This window comes from Kogia breviceps, chromosome 3, assembly GCF_026419965.1.
Source record: "Kogia breviceps isolate mKogBre1 chromosome 3, mKogBre1 haplotype 1, whole genome shotgun sequence".
Lineage (NCBI taxonomy): Eukaryota > Metazoa > Chordata > Mammalia > Artiodactyla > Physeteridae > Kogia > Kogia breviceps.
Genome location: NC_081312.1, coordinates 84,024,677 through 84,040,111, shown reverse-complemented (window position 1 = coordinate 84,040,111; position 15,435 = coordinate 84,024,677). Strand labels below are relative to the sequence as shown.

At 41.2% G+C, this 15,435-nt stretch overlaps 1 protein-coding gene across 5 annotated transcripts in view; it reads left to right on the top strand.

The window, feature by feature from the left end:
* Nucleotides 1-9,805: 9,805 nt before the first annotated feature.
* The window catches only part of LOC131752238 (G-protein coupled receptor 176), a 319,400-nt gene continuing 313,770 nt past the window's right edge, over nt 9,806-15,435 (top strand). For 2 of the 5 annotated variants that reach the window (XM_067028947.1, XM_067028944.1), the window contains exon 1: nt 10,689-10,860. In XM_067028947.1, the coding sequence (XP_066885048.1) occupies nt 10,689-10,860 (172 nt within the window). Of the gene's footprint in view, nt 10,861-14,036; nt 14,078-15,435 lie in introns of those variants that run through there. The other 3 variants (XM_059059007.2, XM_067028949.1, XM_067028948.1) reach the window with 3 other exon arrangements.

Genomic DNA, 15,435 nt, shown 5'->3' with positions numbered 1-15,435 from the left:
ATCTTATTTCATTTCTCCTCTCTCCCCACCCCTCAACGCAGACACACACACACACACACACACACACACACACACACACACACACACAGCCCTCCCTAGGAGTGAATCTTTAAGAAAATCTCAGACATCATATCATTCTTTTTATAAACACTTAAGTACATATCTCTAACAGATAAGGACATTCTATGGACATAATACTGTCCTTATACTTTAAAAATATAACAGTTGCTTAACATTATTTAATACCCAATTTATGTTCAAAATTCTCCATCTGTCTAAAATTAGAATCTAGAGTGGATGCTGGACCTATAAAGGATATAATCAAAACAATCAGCAAAATGTGAAGGGGGTCTTGTGGATTAAACAGCATTATTATATCAGTGTTAACTTCCTGGGTTTAATGATTGTACTGTGGTCAAATAGAAAGTGTCCTTGCTATTAGGAAATTTCCACTAAAACCGTAAAGGGTAATAGGGTATTACATATACAATTAACTCCCAAGTGATTCAGAAAATAAAGAGAGAGATGATAAGTCAAACATAGATGTTGACCATTGGGGGAAATTTAGGTGAAGGATATATGAGAGTTCTTTGGATAATTCTTACAACTTTTATGTAAGTTTGAAGTTATTTCAAAGTCAAAATTTCACAACAAAAACCCTGGCAAACTGTTCTCCAAAGTGTTGTACTATATTATATTCCCACCAGTTTAGGAGAGTTCTAGTTACTCTGCATCTTTGTCAGTAATTGTTATTGTCAATCTTTTAAATTTTAAACATTGTAATTGGTGTGTAGTAGTATCTCATTGTGCCTTAATTTACATTTCCCTAATGATTAATAATGTTAATCAGCTTTTCGTGTGCTTAGTTGTCATTCATATACCTTCTGTCCATATCTTTTGCTCATTTTAAAAATTGTATTTTTATTATTATTGAGTTTTGAGAATTCTTTATATATTCTGAAGTAAGTCGTTTATCAGATATGTAATTTGCAAAAATTTTCTCCCAGTCTGTGGCTTGCCTTTTCATTCTCTTAACAGTGTTTTACAAAGAGCATAGTTCTTACTTTTGAGGGAGTTCAATTTATCAGTTTTTATCTTTTATGAATCGTGTTTTGTCATCCTATCCAAGAAAATTTTGCCTAACTCAAAGTCACAAAGATTTTCCTCTGTGTTTTCATCTAGAAGTTTTATAGTTTTCAGTTTTACATTTAGGCCTATCATGAGTTTTAGTTAAAAAGTTAAACACATACCTACCATATGACACACCTATTCACTGCTAGGTATTTATTTACCCAGGAGAAATGAAAGCATATGTCCATAAACAGATTCGTAAATGAATGTTCATAAGTCCTTAATTGCCAAACTGAAAACAACCCAAATGCTCATCAAAAGTGATGGACAAACTTGTTTCTTGATAAAGACAAATTGAAATGTATCAATACAATAAATGGAACACTATTCAGCAATAAAAAGAAATATGCTATCTATATAATAATAACATGGATGAATCTCAAAATAATCATGCTGAGTGAGAGAAGCCAGACAAAAGAGTACATATTATATGATTCCATTTATATAAAATTCTAAAAACACAAACTTAGTAATAGAAGATAAGCCATTGCCTGGTGTCAGGATGACAGAGATTAGCCACAGGGAGGGATTCCAAAGGGACAAGAAGAAGCTCCTGGGAGTGATGGATATATTCATTATCTTGATTGTGGTGATAGTTTCACAGGTGTTTGCATATATCAAAACTGATCAAACTGTAGAATATATGCAATTTATTGTATGTCAATTATACTCTAATAATCTGTTAAAAGGAAAGGGTTGTTGTTGTTGTTTTGTTTTGTTTTACAGTGCTTTGTTTGTATTAGGATCCAAACAAGGTCCACACATTGCATTTGGTTGCCCTACATGAAATAACTCAGCAGTCTTGAATCATTCGAAAGTAAAGACTGGTACTTGACTGGCTTCTGGCAGATAACCTCTAAACTCCTGGAGCATCCAGACTGGTAAGATTGTTTTTGTGTAACTGGGGCTCACAAACAATTTGTCAGCACACCCCAAGATTTCCTTATTCTCCAGGCCCTCCCTAAACCTTTAGATCAGTTCTCCAAGGAAGAGACTCTACTTCCTCATGACCTCCCCGCTCCCCAAAAGTACATCTCCTGGTCTTGCTGTTTACCCTCAACTTCCCAAAGAAAAACTTTCAGACTGTTGGTCGTTGTGCCCAAATTTTAAAACTACATTCCCTTTCATTCCTGAAGGATATTTTCACTGGATATAAAATTTGGGGTCAGTGGTTCTTTTCTTTCAGCCCTTGAAAATGTTATGCCACTCCTTTCTGGCTTTTGTGGTTTCAATTAGAGCTCTGCTATCATTCACATTGTTTATCCCCTATAGGTAAAGTGGCATTTCTCTATGCCTACTTTTAAAGATTTTTTTTCTTTGTCAGTGTCCAGAAGTTTGATTATGATGTGTCTTGTTATAGATTTCTTTGGATTTATCATGTTTAGCACTCACTCAGCTTCTTGAATCTGTAGGCTTACGATTTTTGCCAAATGTGGGAAATTTTCAGCCATTACTTCTTTGAATACTTTTTTGGCCCTGCCCTCTTTCTTGTCTCCTTGTAGGAGGTAAAAGCACTTAATTGTTCTTAAAGGTCTCTGTGGCCTGGCAGGAGTAGGAGAGGCAAGGTGGCTCCTACTGCTCAAGAAATTATGAAATAAAAATTGCTTCTTTTTTGCATCAATTTGTGGGTATTTATATGCATTTACATATTTATATACCCAAATGAATCTTGTCCTTTAAATTCTGGAATAAGTTAAGTATATATTTTTATTCCAAAGCTGTGCCATTACTTACAAGTCAGACTGTGAGTCGTAGTATTTTATAGTCATATCTCATCTTTTAGCAAGGAAGATACAGTCTTGATCACTTAATTCACCAGAATTGGTCCTAGATAACTTTTGGCTCTATCAAAAAATTCAAATTTATTCTTAAAGGACATATTTGTTACCATCAGCAAAAGAATGTTTCCTTTTATGATACAGGAAAGAATATTCCAACTTCTGAAGTTAGTTATAAAAGAGAGTCCCAAATAAGTGTTAAGAAATCATGATATTCTTCAACAGTTAAACAGCTTCCCAAGGTGACTCCTTTAAAGGTGATAATATTCATGGATATTTTAGTTTTGGAATACTTGCTATTAAAAAATTAGGCAGGTTGCTTTATAATCACTACGTGTATATGTGTCTGTGCATGTGTCTGTGTCTGTGTATATGAAATTACTGAGGCTTTCTGGGGAAAGGGGTATGCAAACTCTCACCTTCCAGATATTTTTGATGAATTTAATAGCAATCTATAGGTGCAAGGACTATTACAAATTGGGAAACTGCATTAGGAGTTATAGATTCATATCAGTAGAAAACCATTTCCCAGTCCACATATTGAGATAATTTGGAATATGCAATTTATTAGTAAATATAATTAGTAAATTATTATACTAATTACATTATTTACTATAATTAGTAAATTATTAGTACTAGCTTTTTTAAACAGATAATTTCTTTGATGGTAATTTAACATACCCCAAACTAAGAACCATAAAGTAAACGTATTTAGCCCAATAGTGTAAAGGCTAAATTGTAGACTTCTAAATCTTTAACCAAAAGCCATTTTGTCCTTTGTTACTTGCAAAGTAAGTGGTTCTTCCATTTTTTGAAATACAGGACTTGTTAGGCAGTGCTTTATTTATATCTACAAAGAGAGAATTCTTTAAAATGTTGAAAGATGATGCTTTTTTTCCCTTTTGATATTTGTTGTCTTTAAGCATCAATAAACAGGAATCAATCTTATATAGTTACGTTTCATTGATTTCCTATGATGTGCCAGGTACTGTTAGAGATTTTCATTAATTTGGTATTTTATTGTCCTCTAAACAGCCTTGCAATATAGGCATTTTTATCGCTATTTGGTAGAGGAGGAAACTGAGCTTAGAGAGGTCATGTAACTGCCCAGTGTCACAAGTGGAAATAGGGGAGCAGGCATTCAAACCCAGGTCAAACTGACACCAACATCATACTGCCCCCCTTCCCTCTGACCCGGATACTAGACTCTTTATCTTGAGGGAGTTGGTAGGTTTGCCTGTGTTAAGAGACAATCTTGAGTATACTAAGCTTAAGTACTCACCCCAAAAAGCTATTTAAATGACATAAATTTATTGGAGACCAGTATGTTTTTGGACATGAAATATTCCAGTAGTTCAATTCAAAGATGCCCAGAGACTTTATTATCAGCTACCACTTTCATTTTACAAGGACCTAGGATATCCTTATTGCCACCAATATACACAGAGATTTTTTTTTAAGCCCTAACTCAATATCTTCCATTCCCAGGAAATAAAGCCTATGCTCTCTTAAATATGCAGGCCCCAGTTTTCATGACTCTATCTGCCAGGATAGGCTGGGTTATACTGTGATAATGAGCAGCCCCCAAAACCTTGGTTGTTTAGTATAATAAAGGTTTATTCCTTGCTTATGTAAAATTTGTTATGTCTGGGTGGTCTCTAGGGCATCCGCAACCCCCCCCCCCCAATATGTTGACTCAGAAACATAGGCTGCTTCAATATTTCAGCTCTTCAACACAAGTCCACTTCCACAATCACAATGGCAGGGCAGCAGAGAGACTTGAAAATCACAACAAACTTTTCACTGCCGCAGCTCAGAAATGACTCCTCACTTCTGCTCACATATCCTTAGTCATTATAGTCACATGGCCCTGCCCATTTGCAAGGGCAGCCGAGAAAAATAGTCTTTTGTGTGCCCAGAAAAAGAGGAGAATGAGATACCATTGAACACTAGTAATGTTTACACAATAACCTGCATTGTCTGTGTCTTTTGTATAGGTATAGAATTAGCCATTTGGAAATAGAACTACTTATTCCAGATGGGTAGCCGGGGGCCATAAAGATCCCTCTTTCCTCAGCACACTGCTGCTTGGGCTTACCGACTCAAAACACTTCCAGCTTTTCTCTTTTCTCCATCTTTAGTGAGAGGCCATGCAGGGACATGAGAGAGTGTAGTGTTGGGGACAGGAGGCAGGAGGAAGAGACCTTCAATGATGAAAAGGAAGAAGGAAGGGGAAATAAACCCATAGGCTCCTCCTTACTTCCCCCCACGTTCCCCTTGGGCTTTGCAATTATCCCAAGTCCTATTCCATCTCTTCTGTCCCCTACCCAGCTCCCTTCCTGCTCTTCAATAAATGCCCAAGAAAGTTGGAATCCAGGAATTCTTTGGAACATAAATGGATCCTATTTCATTCTATAGGTATGGAAAGATGTTATTAGCACCTACATGTAAATTTTGCCTATCACCACACCACGGGAGTGTAAGAGAAAAAACAGAGAAGGAAATCGGCTTTTAAAAATTACCACAGAGATTTATCATAAGGAACTGGCTCATGCAGTTTTGTAGGCTAAGTCCCAAGATCGGCAATTGGCAAGCTGGAGACCCAGGATTGTAGATGGTGTTGTTCTAGTCCTGTCTAAAGGCCTGAGAACCAAGAGAGCTGATGGTGTCCTTCCAGTCTGAAGGCCACCAGGCTTAACACTCAGAAGAGCCAATTTTTCAAGTCTGAAGGCAGGGAAAAGCTTATATACCAGCTCGAAGGTTGTCAGGCAGAGGAAATCCTCTCTTACTCAGCTTTTATGTTCTAGCCAGATCTTCACCTGATTAGATGAGGCTCACCCACAATAAGGAAGGCAATCCCTTTACTCAGTCTACAGATTCAAATGATAATCTCATCCAGAAATATCCTCATAGACACACCCAGAATAATGTTTGGCCAAATATCTGGGCAACCGTGGCCCTGTCAAGTTGACACATTCAATTAACCATCATACCTATTTTCCCATGGTTATAAGAAGTAAAATCCCTAAGCAAATCCCAGGAGGTATATGATTAAGGAAAAGGTGATTGGAGAAACCTTCGAGAATCTGTTCTATTCCACATTTCTGTATTCCTGCCTTCCCAACACAGGGCATTAACATTAGTTAAATGAGTGGATTACTGGCACAAGGAGAAGAGTAATTCTTTTAAACACTGTGAAGAAAGTAGACCTTTGGAGAGCTAGGTAGACCTACACACTGAGTAGGACCTCCCTGGGAGTCCTTAATCCCCAGAGCCTCTCCTTCTTTTTTCCCCACTCTGCCTGGGAACCCTATCATCCTGTTTATTATTTCTATAGGGAAATGGATCCTGAGCACTACACAACTAACTTTTTTTTTTTTTTTAGAAGATGTTGGGGGTAGGAGTTTATTAATTAATTAATTAAGTTTGGCTGTGTTGGGTCTTCGTTTCTGTGCGAGGGCTTTCTCTAGTTGTGGCAAGCGGGGGCCACTCTTCATCGCGGTGCGTGGGCCTCTCACTATCGCGGCCTCTCTTTTTGCGGAGCACAGGCTCCAGATGCGCAGGCTCAGTAGTTGTGGCTCACGGGGCTAGTTGCTCCGCAGCACGTGGGATCCTCCCAGACCAGGGCTCGAACCCGTGTCCCCTGCATTAGCTGGCAGATTCTCAACCACTGCGCCACCTGGGAAGCCCCACAACTAACTTTAAAACTCTGGGAACACAAAGTGTTCTTAAGCTGGGAGAATGCCTTCTTATACTATTCATTATGGGAGAAAAATGTAAGGAAAAATTACCAAGCACTATCTAAGAGCCAGAGGTTGCCTATTTTTTAATTCCATTTTCTATTATCTGCTTTTAATGTAGCTCCAGAAAGTTTTAGATAAAAATTAGCTAGCACATAAATATGTAGGCTGGTGGTCCTAATCACCTGCCTTCAGCTATGGCTGTGTACCAGTTTGCTGCCAGGTGTTAATATTGACTAGCTCATATCCCTGTAATACCTGTTCATGGTCAGTAACTGAAGGGGACTGTAATTAATTTATGTGGTTTTTGACCTCTTCCGGTTTCATTCCAGAAAAATATATCTAAAAATGAGACCTTTGGAAGGATTTTTTTGATAAGAGGAAAACAGATATTATGGCAGATTTTATTTTCCTTAAATGATTGCAACAATCTCTCTCATTCCACCTGCTGTTCGTACAATATGATGCACACTCCCTCCACTGAGAGGTGTAGTCTCTGTCCTTTCCCCTTATATGTGGCGGCTTTTGACTGCTTCAGCAAATAGAGTACAGTGGAAGTGATGTTCTGTGACTTCTGAGATGAGTCATAAAGGTCGGCCACCTTCCCGCCTTGTCCTCTTGGGACTCTTATCTTGAAATGCTCACTTTTGGAACATAGCTGCCACACTGTAAGAAAGCCAAGCAGCCACAGGAAGAGGCCACATATAAGCATTCTAGCTGACAGGCCCAGCTGAGGTCCCAACAACAGCCAGCATCAACTGCCGGACATGTTAGTTAACAAGCCTTCAGATTCCATACCCTGGCTTTGACTTTGAGCTGCCCCAGTTGATATCATGTGGAGCAGAGATAAGCAGTCCCAACGGGTCTTGCCAGAATTGCATATTTATCAGCAAAATAAGTGATTGCTGTTGTAATTTAGGCCACTAAATTTGTGATGAGCAGACAGGTATAAATAACACTACTATAGACATTTGACATATATTTAAATCATGTCCAATAGCTTACATCAATCTCATTTTTTTATTACTATATAGTTGCTTTACAATATTGTGTTAGTTTATACTGTACAGCCAAGTGAATCAGCTATACGTATACATATATCTCCTCTTTTTTGGATTTCCTTCTCATTTTGGTCACCACAGAGCACTGAGTTCCATGTGCTAACAGTAGGTTCTCATTAGTTATCTACTTTATACATAGTATCAATAGTGTATTTATGTCAATCCCAATCTCCCAATTCATCCCACCCCCCTTTCCCCTTCCCCCTTCTTACATCAATATTAAATTATCTCATAATCAGTGAAAATTTCATATAGCCCATGGCCATAAGAAGTATACCACTCTGATCTCATCCTTGGTCCTATATTGTCACAAGGCAATCCTTCCCCACGTCTGAGAGTCACGGTGACCCCTCAGTTTATCAGGTTATTTCTTTTTTTTTTTTTGGCTGCGATTGGGTCTTCATTGCTGCACGCGGGCCGTCTCTAGTTGCAGGGAGCTGGGGTTGCTCCTCGCTGTGGTGCGTGGGCTCCAGGTGCACAGGCTCAATAGTTGTGGCTCTCAGGCTCAGTAGTTGTGGCTCGCAGGCTGGAGAGCGCAGGCTCAGTAGTTCAGGCACACAGGCTTAGCTGCTCTGTGGCATGTGGGATCTTCCCGTACCAGGGCTCGAACCCGTGTCCCCTGCATTGGCAAGCAGATTCTTAACCACTGCACCACCAGGGAAGCCCCTATCAGGTTATTTCTTGACTCAACTAACCCCATACCCTAACACCAGTTTAGGGGCTGGAGAGAATTTACTGGTATTGTCTCAGAATACAAAATGAGAGGTTTCTTGCTTTATTAAACACTCTTTACATCTGAAAAATTGAAAAATATTTTCTGCACATTTATCCCAATCCTTTTTAGTAGTTTTGAATAGGGATGGCAGGTTATGGTGGGTAAAAGGGTATTTTTACAACTGTCACTACACAACTCATTTATACATCTTCCCTAACCTTTCCTAAGGACTGTGCTGGATATTGCTGAATTATTATTATAAATTATGTTTTGTAATGACTACAGTGTAAGGGGTTCCATCTTGAAAAATATGTTTGGACTCCCAGAACAAATTTTAACTGCTAGAAATGACTTATTTTTTTGAAAATACAGTTTATCATTAATTTTCCTTCCATTTCTCTTTATCTCTCTCTTTTTTTTTTTTTTTTGTCTCCAAAATGTTCAAAATACCTGCTTACATAGAGAATTATGTGCAGGTATTTTGAGAATCCAAAGATGTACAAGACATGGACCTTCGCCCTTTCAAGAAGAGTAAGTAATAAGGGTTAATAGCACGATCAGCCTTGAGATAACCAAGAAATAACTGTAATTTTAATCAATTCGTAAGAGTTATTGTGGTGGGACCTAGTCCTACCAGTCCATTTGTCACTCTACCGTGTCCTTCACTCACTAAAAAGAAACAGTTCTCATAAGGTCAAACCAGGCAAAATTTTAGTTGCCTTTTCTTCTCATTTCTCCTTTTCTCTTTTCCCCTGATCCTCTCTCTGGATGCCATCCATACCCGTTCGTTTCCCCATTCGGCTTCTCTTTACCATTTTTTCTTGTTTACTCGCTCATCCCAGCTTCCCAACAGTTTGCATCAGCCTGCAGGAAGTTGCTCCCTCCTCAACTCTTCATTCCCAGAATCCACCTGACCGGGTTGTTTTGTGTACATTTTAGATACGAGACTCAATGAAAAGGCCCATGAAACCGGGCACTGTATTTCTAAATCCCATCTTTCTTAAATGCTTCAGCTACAACCAAGGCCCGATGGAGGAGACTGCACTCCTTGCCCAGGTGCCAACGATGTGGAATTATCAGCCTCAGGCAGCCCCAGCTGACGAGATAAGGAGAATTAATGACAGCAGTAAACGAGGCGAAGGCCAGGAACAGCCGCGAGCTTCTCCACGGCAGACAGACTTGGATCCTTCGCCCCTCCCACGCTCCCCGCCTTGGCTATCACGATCGTGGCGGGGGGGGGGGGGGGCAAGATGGCACAGTCCCTCTCCGCCCACAGCAGCCTGGGCGTGGGGGCGGGGCCACGCGTGTCACGTGATTGCCCCGCGGGCCGCGCGCCCCCAGCCGCCTCAAGCGCGCGCAGGCAGTTTGGCGATCTCGCAGATAGTGCCTCTTCCCTTCTAGGGGTGTTTTCTCGTGTCCTCGCAAAGTCTGGAGGCTCTCTCCCTGCAGCCGAGGGCCGGAGCGGGGCCGGGAAAGGGGGCACTGGGCCGTGCAGAGGCAAAGGGTCTGCGGAACGAGGTCCCTGCATCCCGCGCCGAGGCAGGAAGTCGGAACCCCCAGCGAGGGGCTGGGCCGGAGAAGCCCTCGCGGGCGTCTTGGGGGACTGTCGGGCGCTGACGGCGAGACTATCGGGGAGGTTCGAGGCATTCCACCCTGGCCATGGGCGGCGTGGGGACCAGGAGGTCCCCTCGGGGCTCCAAGCATTTGACTTGGGCATTTTCCGGGTTTCCCATCGCCACGTAGCCTCGAAGACAGCAGGACTGAAAAAAGGCTGCAGTCCAATGTTCTCTTCCCTCTGAGGAGAGGGGCTGAGCCCGTCCGCCGGAGGGGACTCGAGAGGGCTGCCGCAGGGATGGCCAGAAGCTGAGGTTGAAGAGGGCGGCGGGAGCGGAGAGCGCCCTCCTTGACCATCAAATGCCTCTTGTGTTTCTCTCTCTGCTGAGTGGGCTTGGACGCGCTGACCACGCGGGAGGAGGGACGGACGACGCTCGGCGGGCTCTGACCGTGCCGCCTTCATGTGGCTGCTGACGGGGACCCCGGAGGGAACGGGCATGGGGCGAAGCCTCGCCCTCTCCGCTCCCCGCCTCCCGGGCGCCGGGGCTGGCGATGTGGAGACGTGAGGGGACCCGCTGCTGCTCCGGGTTCTCCAGGTCTCCACCAGGCACTCGCGTGTTCCTCCGCGCCCGAGGCAGGAGAGAGTGGCGCGGAGGTCCGAGGCGGGCGCACGGGCGGGCTAAGACGGAGCTGGAGTTCCAGCCTCGCCATGGGGCATAACGGCAGCTGGATCTCCCGAAACACCAGCGAGCCGCGCAACGCGTCGGGCGCCGGGGCGGAGGGCGCCAACCGCAGCGCGGTCGGGGAGTTCGGCGAGGCGCAGCTGTACCGTCAGTTCACCACCACCGTGCAGGTCGTCATCTTCATAGGCTCGCTGCTCGGTAAGCCGCCCGCGGGGGCGCCTCCCTGGTGGGCTTCCCCGAGGGCGCAGGCTCGTAGAGCCGGGATCGGGGGTCTCCAGAGCCGCCGTGGGTTTCGGGCAAAAGTGCAGATAGGGCTTCCCTGGTGGCGCAGTGGTTGAGAGTCCGCTTGCCAATGCAGGGGACACGGGTTCGTGCCCCGGTCCGGGAAGATCCCACGTGCCACGGAGCGGCTGGGCCCGTGAGCCATGGCCGTTGAGCCTGCGCGTCCGGAGCCTGTGCTCCGCAACGGGAGAGGCCACAACAGTGAGAGTCCCACGTAACAGAAAAAAAAAAAAAAAAAAAAAGTGCAGATAGTTGAAGGAGGCTTGAGAATGTCAGGGTATCTGCAGGGAAGTTAAGCAGGGAGGGTCAACTCGAGCCCCCAAGCTGGAAGTAGAAGAATTCCTGTAGGGCTTGGTCCCGACTGGAGGGTGGGTTGCTTGGTCCTGGGCCCCAGGCGGCCCTTGTGGAACGCTTCGGGATGGGCACGGGGTTGTGCCTATCACATGTCTTACCTCCCGGGTGGCAGGGCGGAATTCTGGCCCGACCTCTTGTTTACAAATAGCGAGTAACTAAGCTTCTGTTTTGTTGCTGGTGACTGATGTGTTTTGCGTTCCCATCTATTCCCTGTATATATATATATATATATATATTTTTTGCGACAGCCTTATTTTGCGCGTTTTTTAAATGGCTGGCTTCTTCAATAGCAACCTGCTGGTAAACAAACCTGTGGAGTTAAACTCTATGTTGCCTTAGATATTTTTAAACCCCTAAACAAAACAAATACAGTCTACTTCGTTCCCTATTTATTTTTTATGAAGTACAGCATAAATACAGGATAAAAAACACAAAACGCCACACACAACAAATTTAGTAATACTTGTTAGGGAAAGAAAAGATCAAGGAACTGAAATGAGTGGTTAGTAAAAATGTCCACTAGTGTAAGAATTACTTGTACTTCTGGTAGCTACTCTTTAAATGATAAGTGATACAATGAATATTCATTTTTGTTGAGATTTGTTGAACATGTTGCATATTACTTGTAAATATGTGGCTTCCTTTAAAATATGAATTCTCTGATGTGCCATTTATAAGGATGTAAAAAGATTGTTCGTAATTATGTGTCATATTATGGCCAAGAGCAGTCCTAAAGCTTCGTAGTAGGAATAGATTACCTTTTTGTAGACACCTATGAATTATCATGGAAACGAAGATAACACATCAAAAAGACTGAAACATCAACTATACTTCAATTTTAAGAAAGAGAAAAAGAAAGAATAAATAACACAATGTAATAAAAAACCGACTATGGAAGAATTGTGTTTGGAATTTTCCTTTCGCAGCTTCTCTAATTGTCATTCCTTTCCCACTCTAGCATTATATTTATCTTCCATTTTTTTTTGTCATGAGGGCATTTTCAGGAGTTGACATCAGTGGGGCTATGTGTAGATTTGTGTGTGTATGTTACGATGTGTTTTTATGAGTGGAATGTAAATGCACATTAACAAAGTGAAAGCTTGTGTCCCATATATTTTCAGTATTCATTTAACAAACAAACAGTGAACACCTACTGGGTACCATGCACAGTGCACCGTAGATTTTTGAGAGTTAAATTCTAGTATTGTCACATTTACTTAAAGAGTAGATTATTGGGGAGGCAGTAGAAGTGGCTGCATTTTTGTGTCTGCATTTATTCTGCATATATATATATATATATATATATATAGAGAGAGAGAGAGAGAGAGAGAGAGAGAGAGAGAGAGAGTTTGGTTATTTTGTTTTGTTTTTCCCATTGGTAACTTTAACCCTGAAGAACGATGGTGCCAGGAGAAATTTTCTCATAGTTTGACTCTAAAAATTTGAGTACTATTGAAATAGAACAGTATGTGTATACAGGGCAGAGTATATAGTGCACATTTAACAAATGTTCTGCTTCCCATGTACTTTCAATTCTGGTAACTTGCATTGGATTCAGGAATTCCTGGGTAAATCTGCCCTTAATTCAAGTCTTTTTCCACACAGCACTTTAATTGACATGCAAAAACTGCTTCTGTGGATGTCTTCAAAGAGGAGACTGATTTTTGCCCTTCACCTTTGGTTATGCTTGACTTGGCCTAGCCAGGATTCCCCCTTACCCATGACTTAGGCCCTCCTAAGAGACTTCCATTTGCTCCTTTTTATTTTCAGAAAAAGTATAAAATGGTTAAATTTTTAGAAATCAAAAGTCAGAGAACTTGTGCAAAAGTGAAAGGCATTTCTGGTTTTCTTAAAAGCTTAACTACGTAACATTGCACTGTGCACTTGTTTCTGGTATTCTTGATTCATTGTTCTCTGAGGATTTGACCCATACAGACATATCTGTGTCATCAAATCCTGGTAGTGCCAACTGAGGCTCAGAGCTTAAGTTCCAAAGACATGTGCAGTTAGTTGCAAGGCAAATAAACTTGGGAAGCCTAGTTTCATGAAGCCCCAAAATAGAGAAAAATTATCCCAGAAGAATCTAGAAGGCTGAAAAGTAAATAGAGGATGGAATAGTGTCTAGAATAGCACATGACACTGGTTTAATCCACTTGTTTCCTCTGTGCCCAAACATGGACAAATGAGTTTTTTCCCTTTTCATAAATTCAAACATACTTCCCATATTCTCTACATAGAATTTTTCATTGGGATTTCCAGAGGCCTATTATTTATTATGTGAAAATAATTTCTTTGTACTGTTGACATCTTACAACTCTTTTTGAAAAGTGTTTTAGTGCCCTGTATAAGGGAAAATCCCCAACAACTTTTAATAACTATAATACATCCAACCATAGGGAACGTTATTTGGTGTGTTGAAAATGAACTCGAGAATTGTATATAATATTGTTCAAATAATGCCTTTTGAAGGTTTGTGTGAGCTAGTGTCTCAGCCTTCTTTATGCAACATCTTGGGATATCTTCAGATATACCGTAGATTTTGAAAGAGAGTCAAATAATTTAGATTGCCCTTTGATAAATATATGGCGCACACCACTTTTAGTAATGAACGATGTGAAATCAAGGACTCAAAAAGAATTGGAACCATCATTTCCAATAAATGTTTTGCATTTAACTCCTCAGAGTTGATCTTTCTCTTTCTTTTTCCCCACTGTCTTTGGATTCACAATCCAAGTGCCTGGAAAGCTGGACCCCTCTCTGGTGCTTTGACTTGAAAAAGGTCAGTGGTTGTGACCTAGTCTGTTACCTCTAAGCTCCTTCTGGACAAATTGCCTGTTATCTGTTGTTATCATCATTGGAGGCATTTAGGAGATTTTTATAAATGCATTTGCTCTTATTTAAAGAAAATCAGCACTGTAGACAACAGCCAAGAAGTATGTCTCCTAACCTGAAATTTATTTTAAAATAGAGAAATCAGCCTGTCTCCCTCTTGCCAAACCACTGTATGTATGGTCCCTGTGTTTAACCTGTGTCCCCTTTCCTTAGCAATAGTCTGTAGTGAACCTTTGGGAAGTTGATGACCCCAAGTAAAGGTCCAAGTTGTCTGTTGTCTGATTCCTTAAGGTGGTTATTGAAGTCATCATTTCAAAGGAAGGTGGGGGAGGGTCGTTACTTGTTGAATTGTTTTCACAGGTGATATGGAGAAACACCGTTTTTGCTTATGGTAGTCTATAATATTTCAACTAAATTATATTGGGCACCAGCAGTGTTCATGGTACTCGTCTGACAGAGAAATATACTTGTGCTTTTGATACTAGTTGACATTAACCAGATTAACAGCTGGATAATTCTTGGAGTTCCTTAGTTAAATGTTTGATAGAAACAATGTTACTACCAGTTTGTGCTCATAATTCATAATTACAAGGATGATTTTTCATAATTATATAAATAATATGTTAGCCATAATTATAGCCAATATGATTTTTCATAATTATATAATATGTTGGCCATAATTATAGCCAATAATAATGTAATGTCAACAGTCTGTATAACAATATATGATAACAAATATATTGGCCATAATTATAGCCAATAATAATGTAACTATCAACAGCCTTATTATACCTGCTTTTTCTGTTTCTGGTGTGCCTAGAAATGTAGTAGACTACATCAAGAATAAGGTCAATTCAGGAATTGACCTAAGGAGTTTGAAATGGTGCGGTCAATAGTTATCAGCCTGGGTAGATGAGCTCCTAATATACTGACTCAAACTGCCTCATGTTGCCATTGATTTCCATATGCTGTATGCGTTCTGCCACCCCACTGTTATTATAATGTAATACATTAAGCACAGGAAAGCAGTCTGGCTTCCATCTGAATGAAATACTTTTGGTAACCCTTTGCTTCTCTTTTCTAGGCCTTCAGTGGACAGCTTCTACTTTCCAGTTCTTCTGGAAATTAAATTCTGTGAAAACTTAAAAAGTTTTTGAGATTAAAATTCATATATTACACATTTCAGCCAGTTATAGTATACAGGTCAATGGTTTTTAGTATATTCACAGAGTTATGTAACCATCACCACTATGGAATCCCAGGAAATTTTTATCACCCCCTCCAAAGAAATCACATTTGCATTAG